This window comes from Ochotona princeps, chromosome 31 (genome assembly GCF_030435755.1).
Source record: "Ochotona princeps isolate mOchPri1 chromosome 31, mOchPri1.hap1, whole genome shotgun sequence".
Classification (NCBI taxonomy): domain Eukaryota; kingdom Metazoa; phylum Chordata; class Mammalia; order Lagomorpha; family Ochotonidae; genus Ochotona; species Ochotona princeps.
The window spans coordinates 1,830,746-1,849,234 of NC_080862.1; the positions used below are offsets into that span (position 1 = coordinate 1,830,746).

At 48.1% G+C, this 18,489-nt stretch overlaps 1 protein-coding gene across 3 annotated transcripts in view; it reads left to right on the forward strand.

The window, feature by feature from the left end:
- The first annotated feature begins 140 nt into the window (after window positions 1-140).
- The window catches only part of C31H9orf85 (chromosome 31 C9orf85 homolog), a 31,240-nt gene continuing 12,891 nt past the window's right edge, over window positions 141-18,489 (forward strand). For 2 of the 3 annotated variants that reach the window (XM_058657328.1, XM_058657327.1), the window contains exons 1-2: window positions 141-410; window positions 613-679. In XM_058657328.1, the coding sequence (XP_058513311.1) occupies window positions 310-410; window positions 613-679 (168 nt within the window). In that variant the 5' untranslated portion in view covers window positions 141-309. Of the gene's footprint in view, window positions 411-439; window positions 680-18,489 lie in introns of those variants that run through there. The other variant, XM_004591845.3, reaches the window with a different exon arrangement.

The window sequence follows — 18,489 nt, forward strand, 5'->3', positions numbered from 1 at the left end:
CCCTCCCTCCCTCAGTCGGCCGGCCGGCCGGGTGGCTGCTCCCGCGGGGCGCCGCCGAGCCGCGAGCCGGTCACTCGGACTGCAGGACGCCGTCCAGGCTGACCCGGGTTCCTCACGGCCGGGGGAGCGGGCGGGGGGCGGGACCCGGCCGCGCCGCCCGCCAATCACGGGCCGCCCAGCGCCGGGCGCGGCCTCACGGCCTCGGCGGGAGGCGGGGATTGCGGAAAAGGGCAGCCAATAGGAGCGAGGGATCCCCGCCTCCTGCGCGGTGATGGACGGCCCCGTTCGGACCAATCGGGGGGCACGGTCATGGCGAAGACAGCCGGCTTGGTCCTCCCCGGCTGGAGGCCGAGGCTGCGTGCGGCGCCGGGGCTTGGCGGTGAGGGGGCCGCGCGGGGCCGCGTGCTGCGGCGAGGACGGCCACTTTGCGGCCGGGCGCCCGCCAACCCCGCGTCGGGCCGCCCTGGCCGTCCGGGCGCCAGGCGTGGTCACGTGGGCGGGCCGGGGGCGGGGCCCCGCGCGGCTGCCTCAGTCGCTTCCGGGTCAGCGGGCGTGAGGCGGCGCGGGGTTTCCGGAGATGAGCTCCCAGAAAGGCAACGTGGCTCGTTCCAGGTCGCAGAAGTACCAGAACGTGTTTGCCTTCAAGAACGACAGACATGATAAGAGCGTTCAGACCAAGGTAGGGAGGCGGCCGGCTGTCGCGCCTCGCTCGGGGAGCTCGCGGGTGTGGGCCGGGGCAGCCCGGGGTCCGCCTCTCGCCTTGACCCGTTCCTCCGGCTCGACCGTGTCTTTCTCCTGGGGAACTTCCAGAGGAGGTGTGTGGGGAGGATGGGGACGGTGACGCGCCCAGCAGCGTCACGGGGTTTCTCCTTTTGGAAGATGGTTTTTGTCTATTTTGCACGGCGAGGTCTTTCTTCAGGAGGGAAGTGGGGGCTGTGTAGAGAGCCGGCGGCCCCGGAGTCGTGCGCCGGTTCCCTGCACCTGCCCCCACGCGTGCCGACCGACCACGAGGGGAGCTTGCAGGAGCTCCTTTCTTCCTGTCATTTCTCTCATACTTACAGCTGTTTACACGACACCTGCATAAGTGACCGTCTGCATGTGCTTGACGGACGCTGGTGGATAAGCGGGGTGGCACACACTGCGTTCTGGCCTGCAGTCCTCAGCCAGCTTCCTTGCAAGGCCAGGCAGAGTAATGGCCCGCGCCGGGGGCTCCTGCACCCAGGCTGCAGACCCGGGCTCCATTCCAAGTCCTTGGCTTCGGGGTGGCCCGGCCCTGGCCATTTCAGCCTTTGGCGGAGTCGGCCAGTGGATATGAAACGTGTGTCTCCCTTCTCACTGTACCTTTCAAATGAATAAATAAAAGCACAAACGTGGACACAGAGAGTCACAGGCTACCTTGAAGCATGCCGTTGGGTGGGAAAACTGACAGGCATTTTCGTGTCATCTTTGAAGCTTGCTCACAGCACCCGTATGAAGGGGACAAGGGAGTTGGCTGAGCAGCTCCCAGGAGAGCTTGCGTACCTTTGCGGGGAGGCTGCTTTGTGAAGCCTTGTCTGCGAGCTGAAAGATGGCTCTGAGGAATACTGTTCTATATGTACAATTAGCATTGCTTCTACTAGAGTTTCCTAAATCCTATTTCTTTTTTTAAAGTTTATTTATTTGAAAGGATAAGAAGGAGAGAGAGATCCAGCAACCCATCCCATGTGCCGGGTCACTGCGCTGGTGGCTGCAATAGCAGATCTGCTCCACGCTGCCCACAGGCACTTCCCTGACACCCCCCGTGAGGGGCTGCTTTTTTCCTTGACTGTTAAGCAGGGAGCTGGATTGGGATGGACCAGCTGGAACATGCTTCTGTGTCCAGATGGACGCTGGTGCTTTGAGCTGTGGTTTTATCCACTGTGTCACAGGCCTCCTACATGCTCTGTGTTAGAATCCCTAAGTTGTTCCATCTTCTTGCAAGTGCAGGAGTAAATTTCCTCTTCAAGTTATTTTGGAAGTATTACTTCCTACGTGTCACTGTGCAGGGGTCACTGATGATGACACATTGAGATGCCCTTGACCTAAGAAATACAGTCTGGCTCTTTTTCTTGGAATAGTTTTGGAAATGGAGTTTTATTTATGATAGCTAATGTTGGTGTACTTAAATGTGTGTTAGGTGCTACAAATCCTTGAAGTACATGACTTAATTTGGTCTTTAAAATAACCTTAAAGGAGATGCTGTAATTATCTCATTTTGTGTACCAGGAAATTAGGGCTTAGCATTGAATGAGGTGCGCAGAGTTATAGAATTATACGTGACTGTCAGCTAAGCAGGTGGAGGCTGTGTTCTGGGAGCCCACAGAAGACAGGGAAATAAAAAGTCGTCCATTGTTTGTGTCATAAAGACGTTGTAGTTTTATATGTGACAGAAGCAGTTTGGCACCAGCTCAGGGTGAAGGAGTGAGTTCCCTTGGCACTGCTGGTGGGTGCTGTCTTCTGGCGTGTCTCATGAGGCGGGATGCCAGGGGTGTCATGTCCTGCACGTGTGGGCCGGACTCTTAGACTGAGGCAGAAAGCTGCTTCAATTAAGGCTAAGTATGAATTTTATGAAGAATAGAGTTTTGTGTTTACAATAATCAGAAAAAGAGGGGAAAAAGAAATATTCGTTGGTGGGAGAGTATCGCAGTGGGTCATGACAGACGCATAGGATGGAATGTTACTGTTAAGAAGTGAGCTCGGAGCAGACACTGGCCTAGGGAGCTCAGTGCCGCTGTGACGTCAGCACCCCTCGTGTCGGTGCTGTTGGAATCCTGGTACTCCCCTTCTGACTCAGCTCCTGTGCCTCCTGCTCGAGTGCTCGTCGCCACGTGGCACACTTGGATGTGCCCCACTCGAGTGCTCATCGTCACGTGGCACACTTGGATGGAGATTAAGGCTGCTGGCTTCAGCCTGGCTCTTGGAGGCGACTGGGATGAAAACTGGATGATATATTATCTCTCTCTGCCTTTCAAATTAAAAACAAAACAAACAAAACTTTTAAAAAACTAGTTGGAATGAATGAATCTCAGAAACGTGGAAACTGGATTGTACATTTAAGGCAAGTACACGCAGTGATGTGAATGTTGCCACCACTAAGTAATCCAGCAGAAGGAAGAATTAACCACTGTGATGGCAAAAAGCTTTCTTCTGCTTCTTTTTTTTTTTTTTTAAGATTTATTTATTTATATTGGAAAGGCAGATATATAGAGAGACAGAGAGAGAGGAAGATAGTCTGCCTGATGATACACTCCCCGAGTGACTGCAACGGCCAGAAATGTGGTAGAGTTATGATAGCAGTCTAGCAGATACAGGCTGGCTGGGCTGGTATTTCGGTGTAGTGGGTTGCAGTCACCTGCAGCAACTCTGGAAGCCCACGTAGCACCAGTTCAACTCCCACAGGCTCTGTTCCTGACTTAGCTCCCTGCTGCTGGGCTGGGAGACCGGATGGAGCCTCTGGCTGTGGGCGTGGGGGGGGTGACCCAGCAGGTGGAAGATCTCTGTCTCCCTCTTTCTTTCCTTTGAAATAAATAAATACATACATCTATCTTAAAGGATACTGTAGCTAGCCACAAGTAGATATAATTCTGTTCACGTGTTTAGATCTTTTCCAAAGTAAGCCTTTCTCTGCCAACTCTAGTTGTAACATCGAGTTTGTTGCTCAGAAAGACGTGTACAGAATGTCCTGCGTCATGGATTTTGTGCTGAAGTTGCTGAGCTGGCTACTGATTTTTCCTGTTTTCACTCCAGTAGAGAGCTGTTACTCTAAGTTAGTTAGCTGTGATGTCAGATACCATCAAATACATGGATAAAATTAGCTGTTAGTGAGGGTTACAATCGGATATTATGATGTCTTGGTCCCATCTCGGCCCTCCTAGAAAGGTTGAGCTTTAGGCCACAGTCCTGGAGTGGCCCAGGTAATTCCTGGTGTGAGGAATCTCAGTGTGAGTGATGAAATGCCAGCCATGGAATGTTCTGACTCAGGGAATGCTTAGTTCTTGACCCAAGCAGTTAGGCAGATGTGGAATCCCTTAGTTTGTTTCACACTCACCACTGCTGGCAGTTTAGAGATCCTTTGAGTTCTGTAGAAATCATTTCTTTTGCTCTTTTTCCAGTTTGGGAAATGTGTTTCCAGGTACTGTGGGGTGATGTTGCAGGGGTCGGCCTTCAGCCTCCTGCTGCAGTTGTCAAGGCGACTGACACACACGTGAATAGTCTGCCTGATCAACATCCTCCTGAGGGATGCTCTTCACCCTCCGTGTGTGCCTGTTACAGCGTTTTAAAGTTTGTATGTTGTAAACTATTTTAAAAAGATGATGTGTTTATTTAAAAGGTAAAGTTAGAGGGAGAGACAAGGAGAGCTCCTGCATGGCCTGGTTTACTCCCTGCAAGGCTGCGGCAGCTGGGGTTGGGCCGTGCGGGCCAGGGGCTGGGACTCCATCTTGTGGATGACAGAGGCCAAGTGCTTTGAGAGGGGACTAGACCCGAGGTGGACCAGCCCGGACCTGAGCCAGCGCCCATGTAGGGTGGCAGGATCGTGAGTGGTAGTCCAGCTTGTGGTCTCACGTCAGCCCCTCCACGTTACTTCCATCTTCTCATCCCCTCCTCCACCTCCTCCTCCTAGTTTTTTTTTTTTTAAGATTTATCTATTGGGAAGTCAGGAGGGAGGGAAAGAGAGCGAGCTTTGGCGTTTGTTGTTTGAAGGCAGCGCTCTGCCCTGCGGAAGTGTTCCTGTGGCCTCACAGGCCTGTGCAGGGACAAGCCTGCCTGTCCTCCTGCCGCCCCCATTGTGGGGTCCTGTTTGACACCACTGACTTCTGTGAAAGGGCGAAATGAGAGAAGGGGATAATGGGATAGCTGCCATGCTGCCATGTCTTCCTTAGCTCTTCCCGGTCGCTGACATGCATTGAGCATTGCTTTCGGATCCCCAGATTTGTCTAAGGCTCATTCATCTGGGTAGTTTTTCTTTCTTGGAAAGATGCTGAGCTGTTCTCTTGGCTTCTCTGGAGCCCTTGGTTGTCTGCTGTCATCGCTGGGCGGTCATTTCCCCGCCAGGCTTGAACACCTGATTCCTTGTTCCAGAGCCTTTAGGCTCTCCCTCCCCAGGCCCTTCCAGAAGTGTGGAAGACACAGTTGCAGTTTTCTGCTCTGACTCCTCTGGGCCCCCTGTTCTCCACAGTCACACAGGGACCCTGTGCTTTCATCCCAGTCTTCCTGAGGCCACCCGACTCCTTCCTCCTGTAGAACCCCCTTCCCTCTGGTGCGTTAGTTCATTGCTCCTCCCTGAAAAACTAGCTCTTTTGGAACCTGTTGTCAGCCTACTATCTTCCAGATCCGTACTAACCATCTAATTAACCCTTGTTAGTCCTTGGCTCTCTGCCTTTCCACAGTTCCTGTCATCGCGCTTGTTAATCGCTTGATACTTGACCTCTCAGCATGTAGAAGCACCACCTTGGGAGTCTACTGCTGGACTCAGACCCAAGACTTTCTTATTGCCGCTAACACTGCACATGTGAAATTAAAAAAAAAAGACTATCATCCACTTACATGGTTTCCTTCTTTTTTTTTTTAAGATTTATTTATTTATTTATGTATTTATTTTATTACAAAGTCAGATATACAGAGAGGAGGAGAGACAGAGAGGAAGATCTTCCATCTGTTGATTCACTTCCTAAGTGACCGCAATGGCCGGTGCTGTGTCGATCCGAAGCCAGGAGCCAGGAACCTTTTCTGTGTATCCCTGTGGGCACAGGGTCCCAAGGCTTTGGGCTGTCCTCAACTGCTTTCCCAGGCCGCAAGCAGGGAGCTGGATGGGAAGTGGAGCAGCTGGGACTTGAACTAATGTGCATATTGGATCCTGGTGGTTGCCAGGTAAGGGTTTAGCCACTGAACTTTCATGCTGGGCCCTTTAATGTTTCTTCAGAGCTGCAATGCTAATTGCAGTAATGTAAAGATTAGGTAGAAATGAGAAAAATTTTTTAAAAAATTTCTAAGAAGAAAATCTTAGACCATCAGACATCATATGGACATCTCGTGATCGTATTTTTGTACTGTAGTGATAGAAATTCCTAGCAGCTTCTAGAAAAAAAGGCAAAGCACCCATTGGAGCAGGCACGGTCTTGTGGATATTAGGGTGCTTGTCTGTTCCTGTGAAAACCAGATGGGGTGGATCAAGTAACTGGACCCTTGCGCAGGTAGGCTGTGGTTCTGTTCCAAAGTACAAGACTCATCCGGGCTGCAGATTTGTGAAGAAATGGTATGTGTTTCAGGACGTATTTCAGAGTGGAAGACGTGTGGTAGACGAGAAAAGGGTGAGCTAAGACCTCGGCAGGAACTTAAAGCAGTGGAAAATAACACGATGATGATACACAGTATTTTAGAAGAAAAAATTCAGATTCATAGTTCCATGTGTTAGCCAAATTTTGAGATTCTTTGTAAGCTACAGGTCTTTTCTCATTGGGGGTGATAGACACCTAAAGGCTTGAGTCTGAGTGGCCAGTGTGCTGTCTGCCGGGCGATGGCGGAGTGACAGCGACCTCCTCGAGCTGGCCTGAGTCACAGTCTGTTGGGGAGAGCCCTGCTCTCCAGGAAGCACTCAGGAGAACCAGCCATTTTACGAAGACATTCTTACAAGACAAAGCTTGTCACCAAAAGCAATTAAGGATCTGAAATGAATTGTGCAAGTACTAAGAAGTTGTACGACACTGTTACTTCTATCCACTACCATTAAAAGCATGCCGTTTCTCCTCTCTGTGACAGCAACTGGGCGATCCTAGTCTCTGTCCCTTATCCAGCCACAAGCATTTCAGCAAAGGAAGGAGGATGGTGGCTGTGCGTTATCCACAGTGTGTTTCTTGTTCTTGTAGCTGAACATCACTTGCAGTTTTACTGTCTGACTGCTTGAACTGTCAGGGAATATGAAGGAAGAGAAATGGTTTTAAATTAAGCCTGTGCCTCACTGAAATTTTTTTTTTATTTTTTAAAATTTATTTATTTAGAGTTGCCCTGGGTGAGGAAGAGACCGATCTTTTGCTGGCTCAGTCCCCAGTGGTTGCCTTGGCTGGAGCTGGACCACGCTGGAGCCAGGAGTTTAGGGCAACTTCCGTGTCTCTGCCGTGGGTGCAGGGGTGCACGCACGTAGGCACTCTGCGCTGCTTCCACAGGCGTGTTAGCCAGGAGCTGGATGGGAAGCCGAGCAGCTGGGTCTTGAACCAGCGCCCCTGTGGGATGCTGGTGTCAGAGGAAGCAGCTCTGTATGCTGACCACAACAGCAGCTCCTTCACTGTAGATTTTCAGCTGAAACCTTTGGAAGAATTCATTTTTCAACATTAACAATCATTGTGGAAACATAAAATACATTTTTCATTCTCTGAGACCTTTACAAATTTGTCCTGAGTACCAAAGATACATCACCTGACACTTAATCCTATTGGGTTGAATATGCAAGACAGTCGGTTAGCCCTGTATCTACAGTTGGGCCCGTTTGAGGACACTGGCCAGCTGATATTTAATTACTTTAACAGTTTGTCCCAGTGTTGCAGGAGTCTGTGGTTACCACCCCTTGCCTTCTCTGCTGGATTTATGTCCCACAGCCAAGGAGCAGAGTGTGGTATGCAGAAGTGGTTTATTGAAAGAAGACACTGAAGTTACAGCAAAAATGGAAGAAAAGTCTCCTGGAGGTTCTGACCGAAGTTCCTGTAGGAGCGAGAGTCCTTACCGACGGACTGCCCAGGAATTACAGGCTGTAAAAAGGGGTGGTTGTCCAGGAGAGGGATGCTTTTGATAAGTTAATTGCTGGAAAGTTTCAATCAAGACTCAATAAGGACACCAGGGACTTTCCCCAGGGTGCTTGGACTTCTTGTTACTTTGATCAGTTAGGACAGCACAGGAAATCTCGCAGGAGCAGCAAATGGAGGGCCTCCAGCAGCCGACCCGCTGCTCTGTGGTCTTCTTCGTTCATCTCCGGTGGTGGACTGGGGACTCTGTCTCCCCAACCAGGAGGCTGCCTTTCTGTCAAGAACAGCCTTTACAAGTATGCAACTGTTAGTTTTTGTTTGAGAAGGAGAGTGAGAGAGAAACAGCTGGCAACTACTGATTTGCTCCTCGCATACCCCAGTACCTGGGGCAGGCTGGACTGGGAGATGGATGCACAGCCAGGCCTCCCCTGAGCAGCAGTGCTGGCTCCCAGGGTTGCTCTGTCACCAGGCAGGAGAGAGCAGGGAGCCAGGGGTGAAGCCCAGATCCTCCAGTGTGAGGACGGCTTGTGCGCTGGTGGGCTGGACGACAGTCTTATTGTCCCAATGGTATTTTGATCAAATTTCATTTTTATTGGGGAGAGGCGCAGCGTGAAGCATTCGTTGTCTCCGAATGCCTGCAGTGGTTGTCGCTGGGCCAGGCTGCAGCTGGAAGCTGGTTCTCAGTCTGGGTGTCCTATGTAGGTGGTGGTGGCAGAAACCCAAGTGCTTGAGTAACCTGTGGTCCGCTGTCTCCCACAGGAACTGCTAGCTAGAACCACAAGTGGAACCCAGACTTATGAGAAGCTGGACGACCAAGCAGCATCTTAACTGCTGTGCCAAGTATCTGCCCCTGGTCCTTGTTTTAAACACACCTTCCACTCTAAAAATGCATTGGCTGCTCTTCACTCTGGCGTGAGGAAGGGCCTGTGCGTTAGAGATGGCCAGATCTCAGAGATGCCTAGGGTAGTACTAAAAGCATACAGCTCATGCTGCTGGAGTTGGTCCTTCAGACAGCAAAGAGCTGCTTGTCATACATACTGTGCTGACGTCTAACATAGTTTGATATTGTTGGAAGGAGTTCTGAACTTGGAGTCAGAGCAGCACTGGTGGCTGAGTCACCCTTCTTATAACCTTGCTCAGGTAACGTCAACTCTGTATAAGTTAGAATAACAATAAAAACAATGCCAGTTTCTGCTGGGATTCCATTATGGGAAAGCCTGAGAATAAAGGAGGAATTCTAGGACAAACTCAGATTTTAGCAAACCTACGGCGGTAAAATGGAGTAGTATTGTATTTTGCCACAGGTGGTTTGTGTTCTTCATTCAAAATTTTCATCTATCTCCTAGCTTTTTATACTTTTGTTATCAGAAATGTACCGAGTGCTAGCCTAGTGGTGAAGTGCCGGTGCTCCACATTGGGGTGTCTGTTCTGTGGGAGTGTGTGGCTGTCATCTCCAGCTTCCTGCGAGTGCAGACCTTGGAAGGCAGTGGGTGGGGAGGGCACGGGAGCCCGAGGAGCTGCGCTCGGGGCCAGAGGCTTGGCCGTGCTTCTCATCCAGGTTCAGCCCTATAGGCCGGATGTCGTAGGTACTCGGGTAGCGGAGCAGTGGGAGAGAGCTGTCTTTCTCTTCTCTCTCTACCTCTCAAAGAAATACATGAAATTGAAGATGTATTTGTACTGTTTCTCTTTTGAATCAGGAAATACTTTCAAGTAAGAAAAGCTCTGAAGTTAGGTAAATTGTGTGACTATTGAGCTTTGAACTAAACACATCATGTTACAAATTAATTTTTTCTTTGTTTTGACTCTTGAATCCATTGTCAGTGTAAATGGATAATTCTTTTGACATGTTAATATGACCAAAGCAAGACAATTATCTTTGAAGTAGTTAACTAGCTCCATGAAAATTGTCCTGTCATGTATGCTTTCAAAGTCATTGACTTATAACATAGACTTATTTTAAATGATAAAAATGCTTTGATTTGTGGATGTTACTATGCATTATGTTTGAAAGAGTTAAATCAATACATTTTTAAAATTTGTTATTAGGAAACAAATGTCATTCTTGCCTTTTGTCTGTTACATGTTGAACAGTGGTGCGTCAGTAGCTTGTCTCTTCTAAGACCATGGACTTGGGGCGTGTCCTGCTGGTTGGACAAGCTCTCACACCGTGACTAAGGTTCCACGAGTGCCTCTGAAGCGCAGGTGCCGCCTCGTGACTCTGCAGCTGCTGCCCGAGCGACCTCTTTCACATCCCACGGGCGAGCTCTCAGGGCTTGGCCCATGGCTCATGACTTCCCTTCAGTGTTTGGATCACAAGGTGTTGAGAAGCAATGAAAAACACATTCATGGTACCAAAGTAAATCTTCCTCTTCAGGCTTTGTGTAACAAAGATCATTTTTTCTTTTCTAAGTGAATTCTTCTAACTTTGGAATTCTGCTTTGTGCTTGTTAATCAGGTCTTACAATGCTGTGTACTGGAGGATTACCTAGGAACAAGGCAGCACAGTGTTACAATCCAGTGCCAGAATCCGAATGGAAAGGCACGACACCATCCAAACAGGAACGATACTCTGCCAGTTTGTACCTGGCGGGTCCTGAAAGCTGTTGGAGAATGTTTCCCACTTAGGATTTAATGATGCCTTCACCTGAAAGGCGTCTTTTCATGCACTTTGCCTCTGTTGTTCTGGATTAATTTTGTGTCCTCAAGCAAAACACTTAATTTTCCAGGCCTCAGGTTTCTGTTCCACAAATTGAGGATAATTATGTCTGCCTCTGGCCACAGGAATGTAGCAAACATTACAGGGAGGATTCCTATAAAAGATTAGGCACGTAGTTTATACATTTATGATAATAGCCTTTGTGTACAAATTATTTGATTTCTGTTATTTTTATAATAAAAGCAGAAGCGCATTTAATCTGTACTGTGTAAACAATTGTTCTGTATACCTGATCAAAGGACAGCTGTGTTTCACGCGTGTGACGTCCGAGGACTCTGAGTAAGCAGAAGGACATTGCTGGGCATCATAAACAGCCACGCAGGGCGCTGAGTGGTGAGGAGCGCAGACTGCTCCTCAGAGGGAAACCCACAGACACAGAGCTGTCACTCTCGGCTCTGTGATAATGTGTGATAATGTGTGATAATCTGCTCCCCTTTTAGGGCTGAGACATCCTCTTCTGCGTGTGTTGAGGATGTGGGCATGTGAACGGTACAGGCAGGTAGAAAACTTTCATTGATGTGGAAACTGCCCATTTAACTAGTTTCTTCCTGATTTGGGGTTCCTTAAGTGAGGTTTGGTGTGACATTTGAAGGGTCAAGAAGCTGGAGAACTTGAAGAAGTAGTAGTTCCCTACCCCTTAATGTTTCTAGACTGTCTACATTTCAGAAATGGAACAGAGGCCATACATTGATTGTATAAATTCTTTTTCTGGCTGTGAGGAAACAGATAAGCCAGTGTCAGGACTGAAGTCAGGGGCTGTACAGAGTGAGCATGCGCGAGTGATATCCTCAGGAACACTTCTTAAATAAGAGCTCTTCGAGATTCCTGACTCACCTTGTCAGAGACCTTTTCCTGTCGGTCCCTAGGTTGTTGTGAAGTATATATGTATCATTGTAGCAGCCCGCAATAGGAACAACAAGAACAAAGCCAGAACACAGCAAGCCCTGCCGGGAGGGAAGAACTTGACTTTCAGAGTGTTACCACAAGTTAGTGTCAGAGGTCCCGGTTTCAGTGAAAGTCACAGACAGACGAGAAACAGGAGATAGTGCCCCGTTCAGTGGAGAAGAGGTGAGTCAACAGAAACTATCTTTGAAGGTGTCTGTTAGATCACAGTTCCCACCAGTGAGATTCGGGACAAGGGTTGGGTAGTGCTAGGCTGGCCCTGACTGACCAGCATGTGAATGAATCAGCTCTGGGGGCAGAATATGGGGAGGTTGTATGTGGGCTCACCCCTGTGGAACTGCAGTCCCCATTGACCTGTGCAAAATCTGTGGTTGGGGAGCTGAGGGGACACCCCAGCCGGGTTGGGGTTCCCACTGGTGGGAGCAGGAGCCAGAATGGGGGGCGGTGGTTTGAGCTGGATATGGCTGTCCTTTCCCTCAGCATGGGTGTGGACTGGGTCTTGGCAGTCCCTCACTGGGCTGGACTCCAGCATTCACTGGTAATCGTGAGAGCCATGGTGCGTGTAGAACAGCCTGGGCTAGGTCTCGGCTCCTGCCGAACCATGTGAGAGCTGTGTCTGGGTGTGGACCAGGTGTGGCTAGGCTGTAACACCCAGTGTAACAACCAGAATGGGTATAGGTCAGCTGGGCAATGGCACTGTTCCTGCCAGGACAAGAGGTAGACCAAGTCAACCTGGGCCAAGGACCCACTGGTGTGTGCACCGTCTACTGTTGGGAGGAGACCTGATAGAGGAGCTTGGGGAATTCCTTTTTTGGGATACAGTCCCTGCAGGTGAGTGCGAGAACCAGGGCAAGAAGCATCCCAGACCAGGCTGGTTATGGTACTGCCGGCATATATGTGAGTCAGGTTTGGGGCTAGGCCAGTTCGTAACACCCACTGGCAGGTCTGAAAATCAGAATGGGGTGCAGGACAGCCAAGTTGGACTGCAACACCAGCCACTCAGCATTAAGGCTGGGACTGGGGGCTCGCTGGCCCAGGCAAGGCTGCATCGTCCACCAGCAGGAGCTGAGACTGAGAGCAGGCTGGACTGAGCCAGACTGCAGCTCCATTGGTAGATGCCAAGGTGAGGCGAGCTATGGTAGCCCCGGGGACTGGGTGGTCCAGCGGGGCCTGGATTGCCGAGTCCGGGCCCTCGGCCTGCCTGTAAGAACTAAGTGGAGAAGATGGAGCAGTGACCGGCAGGCCATGATGAATACGGAAGATATGGCCGCTCATTGTTACCTGCGGAGGCCATCTGGGAGCATAGCAGAGGAGGGAGAACAGAACAAATTAGACAACTATCCTAGCCAGATGATGACAGCAAAAATCTGGACAAATGGAGACTGTAAGGTCGACTGTGTCAGCTGGTAGACATTGGAAGGGTTTCCTCATCCTTGGATTGGTGAGATTCATAGCATTTCAGAACTATGGAAACCACTTGAGCAGAACCCTTGGAGCGTGCACTACATGGGGAATGTGGGTTGATCTCGGGTGGCCTTTCCCCATCCCTGGGTACAGGTTGGGTATGGCTTTTCCCAGAAACAGGAAGAAGAAATAGAAAATGTGGAAAGAATGATCACACCCACTTTTCCCTGATCCTCCGTCCTTCCCATCCTGATTAACTATGCAAATATCATCCAGGAAAAAAAAAATTTTTAAGTAAGTAAAATTAAATCGAAACAAAAAAAGATTTATTTCTATTAGAAAGGCAGATTTACAGAGGAGATAGAAAGATTTTCCATCTGCTGGTTCACTCCCCAAATGGTTGCAATGACCAGACCTGAACTGAACCAAACCAGGAGTCAGGAGTTTTTTCTGGGTCCCAAGGTATTACGCCATCCTCGGCTGCTTTCCCAGACCACAGGCAAGGAGCTGGATGGGAAGTGGAGCAGCGGGGACATGAACTAGTGCCGTATGGGATCCCGGTGCATGCGAGGCAAGGATTTAGCCACTGAGCCATCACGCTGGGCCTTATTTGCTCCACTTGTGGTAGTTCCACAACAGAACAGCAGGAGAAGATGGGGAAGCTGCACAGGATGGCCCAGTCACTGGGCCTTTCTGCTGGATAGGAATCCCAGAGGAAGTTACTGGCTGCTGCCTTGCCTGGCCAATTCTGACTAATTACATATGAAAAAGTGAATGTACCAGCAAAGGTTCATGGACAAGTATAAAATCTAGTATTGTAATACCTGTGTACTTCTGTCTTCTGTATGATTTAGGAAACACTCTGAAAGCTAGTATTATGTAACTTCAGTTTGTAGCTGTTTTATGTAACTTAAGACATAGATGCATTTGGAGGCAGGCGTTGTAGCATTGGGAGTAAAGCTGCTGCCTGCAATGCAAGCATCCCATTTGGGTCCTCTTGGAGACCCAGCTGATCCACTTCTCATCTGGCTGTCAGATAATGTGCCTTGGAAAGCAGCACAAGATGGCCCAAGGGCTTGGCTGGAAGAAGTCCCAGGCCCCTGGGTTTGGCCTGGTCCAGCCCTGGCTATTGTGGCCATTCGAACAGTGAGCCAGCAACTGGAAGATATTTTTCTATTTCTCCTCCTTGCTGTAATTGTCCTTTAAATAAGTAAATGATTTTTTAAAATAAAGAAACATGCGTTTAAAAGAATGATTTATGTTTTTTGGGTGCACAGTGTATAAGAAAGATTTTATGATAAAACAAGAGTGAGAATATAGCTTAAAGGAACAGTTTTTATATATTATTGAAATTTAAAAGAAATGTGTATTTTCTGAGCATATACCTCTCCCTAGGTTTGTGCATTGTTGTGTGTGTGTGTGTGTGTGTGTGTGTGTTTGTAAGGCAGAGGTACGCTGGTGAGAGAGACCTTCCACATGCTGGTTCGCTCCCCAAATGGCTGCTGAGGCCAGAAATGAGCCAGGACAAAATTGGGAAACTGGAATTACTTCTGTGTGGGTGACTTGGCCTCCCCTGCTGCTTTCCCAGGCACATTAGCAGGGAGTGGAATTGGACGTGGATCTGTTGGGACTTGCACTGGCACCCGTAGAGGACAAAAACTCTAGAGGCAGATAAACAAACAAAAAATCTAAATATTGCGAGAATTTATTGTGGGTGTTTCACGTTATGAGTCCTTTCTTAAAAATATGTTTCAGTATTTGTAACACATTCTCAGAACAAAAGAATGTACAAAATTGAAGTTTTCATACTGAAATTATTTGATCATATTCTGACTAGATTTTTTTGAATTTCATGAGATTAGTGCTGTGTTTACTAGAATGCTTCGAAATACTTATTCGTTAAAATGCACAGTATCAGCTTAATGTGATTTTTCTTAATTAAGAAAAAAGATAAACTACATGGACAAGTTGAGTTGGTAGAGTAGGTTTCCTCCCTGCCCCTGCGTGTTTCTGACACGTCTACGTTCCCTTTGCCCCTGGCCGCCTGGATGGTTGCTCATCTGCGGAGTCCTGTCGGTGCGTGGCTTGTAGCTGGAGCCGCTGTGCGTGTGCGCAGAGCAGGGAGCTTGGGACTTGTGTCGGTGCGTGGCTTGTAGCTGGAGCCGCTGTGCGTGTGCGCAGAACAGGGAGGTCGGGACTCGTGTTGGTGCGTGGCTTGTAGCTGGAGCCGCTGTGCGTGTGTGCAGAACAGGGAGGTCGGGACTCGTGTTGGTGCGTGGCTTGTAGCTGGAGCCGCTGTGCGTGTGTGCAGAGCAGGGAGCTCGGGACTCGTTGTGTCGGTGCGTGGCTTGTAGCTGGAGCCGCTGTGCGTGTGCGCAGAACAGGGAGGTCGGGACTCATGGTGTATTCAGCTTGTTGGTGAAGATGTGATTGTTGAAAGATTTGAGCAGTAACCCAGTGGGAGGAGGGAATCAAGTACTGTTTCTTGACTGGAAAGAGCTGTGCTGTAGGTATTTGTGGAACATTTTGAGTGTTTCTAGTAGATATTTTCTTGCAGTTTGTGATGTTTCAGGGACTCTAGATTTAGAGTAAATGGGAGGAAGATGGACTAGACTTCAGAGAGTAAAATTCCCTTATCTCATTCTATAGGTAAACCTTGAGCCCCCGCCCTGCTTACAGTGCCAGCTTCCTGCTGTGGTGCCCCTGCAGAGTGGCAGGAGATGGCTGAGGTGGTGGGTTTCTGCCACCGCTGTGGTTGGCCGAATTGAATTCTGGGTCCCTGCCTTCCGCCTGGCCAAGTCCTCACTGTTGCAGGCGTTTGAGGAGTAAGCTGGTGATGGGAGCTCTTTTTGTGTCTCTGCCTTTAAAAAAAAAGAAATATGGAGATGTAAAGTGTAGTATCCATGGTAAGTAAGCTAAGCTCATGTGTCGTAATTTTGTAAAAATGAGCAAAGGATTGGAACTGATACTTGAAAAAAAAATACATGATGACAAGTTAGCAAATGAAAAGATGGTCAGTGTTTTTAATTATTAGGTAATGTGAATTTCAAGCATCATGAGACAACTCTGTACCTTTTCAGATAACTAAAATGAGCATACAAGCAGGATTTCAAGTCCTAGAAAGGATACCAAAAAACTGAATTTTGTACATAGTTTGGTGGGAACTGCCGAATGGACAGCTACTTTGAAAAACTTAGTTTCTTATAAGAATTAAACATGAAGTTATAAAACAAACCAGCAGCACTGTTCCTGGGTATTAACCCCAGAGAAATAAAAAAACTCTGGCACCCCAAACCAGAAACATTGCAAAAACATGCTTGAATAACTGCGGCCATACAGTGGAATATCATTCACCAGTAAAAAGGAATGAGCCCCTTAGATGGCTGTATGACATCTGGTGCTTACAGTGTCTGCATTGCATATTGCATTGCTGGTTCAAGTCTTGGCTGTACTGCTTCCGGCTAATTCTGCCACCACGTGGGTGCCTGGGAAGCCAGTGGGAATAGTCGAATATTTAATCCCCTAACACTTAGTAATGAGACCCAGATGGGTTTCTTAGTTCCCAGACCTGGCTGTTTGTGGAGGGACAGTCTGATGGAGGATACCTCTGTCTGTCTCCCCACTCCGTCATTCTGCCTTTGAAGTAATTAAATAAACCTGTAAGAAAAAACTGCACTAGTAGACTCAGAGTGAATGTGAGGGGAGCATTATTAGATGAGATTGGCAACTGACGGCATGTGGGAGCATCATGGAGTGAGGGAAATAGTGTATATTTTGTCAGTTTCCTAGAACTGCATACCTAAAATGGATGAATTTTATTTTGTGTCTTTTACCTTGTAACTGAATTAATTTGTCTGTTGTTGAAGAAAGAATGGAGTTAAAGGTAGTGTTCTGTATCCCTTAGTAAAATGCTCTGTCGAGGATTGTGAGTGCTAAAGCCATGTTGGAGAATGTTGTGGCATTGTGTGTTGGCATGACCTCCTCAGAGTGTTGTTGTCTTTATAACTGAAGAGATCTGTGTCACCTTAACCAAGTGATCGGTCCCATCAAGCACATTTAGCATGACTGACTGAGGGACCAGTGTGTTATGGAATAAAGCACGCAGCAGGAGCAGCACCTCAGAGAGTACCAGCCACAGACACTTGGATGGAAGATACAGGGAGGCAGGAAATTACAGTATGAGAATAGCACAGAGATTCAAAATGTGGAATATTCTCTAAGACAGTTGGCTTGGTAGTTTCAAAAACATTCAGGAAGTAGGCCATGGAAGCAGGAGGGCTACTCCTGTCTCAAGAGGAAGGTGCCAGCCTACCAATGCTGATGGCTCTTAGGGGCATTGTGGGAGTAGCTGGGAGCACGTGTATGGACTGCCAGCATTCAGCGACACTAGGAGGTTATTTTTCATTTTGTAAGGTATAGCGGCAGAACTGTGGTTAAGTCAGAGAAGTCTGTATTTCAGCACATGGTGAGTGTTACTAAGTAGAAGAAAAGTTTCTAGCATGAGTACTAAGGCAGTGTCGGTGTTTTCTGGTAGTAATAATCGGCAGCAGTACTTGGAGACAGGTGTTATGTTTACAATTACTCTTGTCACCTTCTAGAAAGTTCAGCCCACAGCTAGTCTCTTTGGAATGGCTGTATTACTTTACGGAATATGTACTGTTGACTGACGGCAGAAGGCTTGGGGCAAGCTGAAATGCTAAAATATGTTAATGAATTAATGGTGACTAAGATTTAAAACCAAGAGGAAGTGTTTTTTGATGTGTCTAAAGTTTAATTCTGGCTTAAAAATCATTCACTGAATAAATCTGGGTTTCTGTTTTAGCTGAATCCTAAATTTGATAGAATCTTCCACAGAATTTTTTTTAACCCTGTTTAAGAAATTTAGAAAGTTGGTAGTTGAACAAAATACTCCTTAGAGGTTTTTATATTTGTAAATTGAGTTTTGATTTCACATGTTGTGTGTGACTTGAATCTTAACCTTCATAACCTCTGGTCTCCGGCATGAGGGGTATGCTGACAGTAACCGCCAAGGCCAAGGTCATTGAGAACTTAGGTTGGAGGTAAGATTGCATCTCTCTCCCTCTGGGGAATGGTTCCTAGAAAGAAAGTTGACCTTGCTTTCCTTACATCTCTCGAACTTAACTTGTAGTTTGCCAGCTATGACCAAACCAAGTGTATGCTTTTCTTCCTTTTCGTGTGTATTTTTAAGTGAAAGTACTATTATTCGAAGCCTTACCTCGTTCCTTTCTTAACACATAAAAATCAGAGTTGAAGTTGGCCCTGAGGAGTAGTGTCTGTCAGTTGTGTGAACGCCATACAACATCTGCATTCATACTGCCTCACAGCTCCCAGGACAGGTTCCCACAGAGACTGCTTTGTCCTGCTGTCGAGCTCCCGGGAAAAACCCAGTGGCTAAACTATGCACAGCTTTGTCAGTCAAGATAAACTGGTCAGAAAGTGGATACAGCAACAGACAGGAAACCAAGTAATGCCTCCTAATTAACAAGCACCCTGTTTTCAAAGTAGCAGAATTGCAGGTAATAAAAGAATATTCCATTTGGAAAGTTTCTGTACATCCCTCCTGTAATCCGAGTTCAGTCGTTCATTCCTCTGACTGCTGGAGTGAAGGAAGCAGAAGTCACCTCTGTGAGTGAGTCTCCGTAGGCCGAGGAGGATGCTGGGAACAGGTGATGGGGTGACACCTGCCGCTGTGTG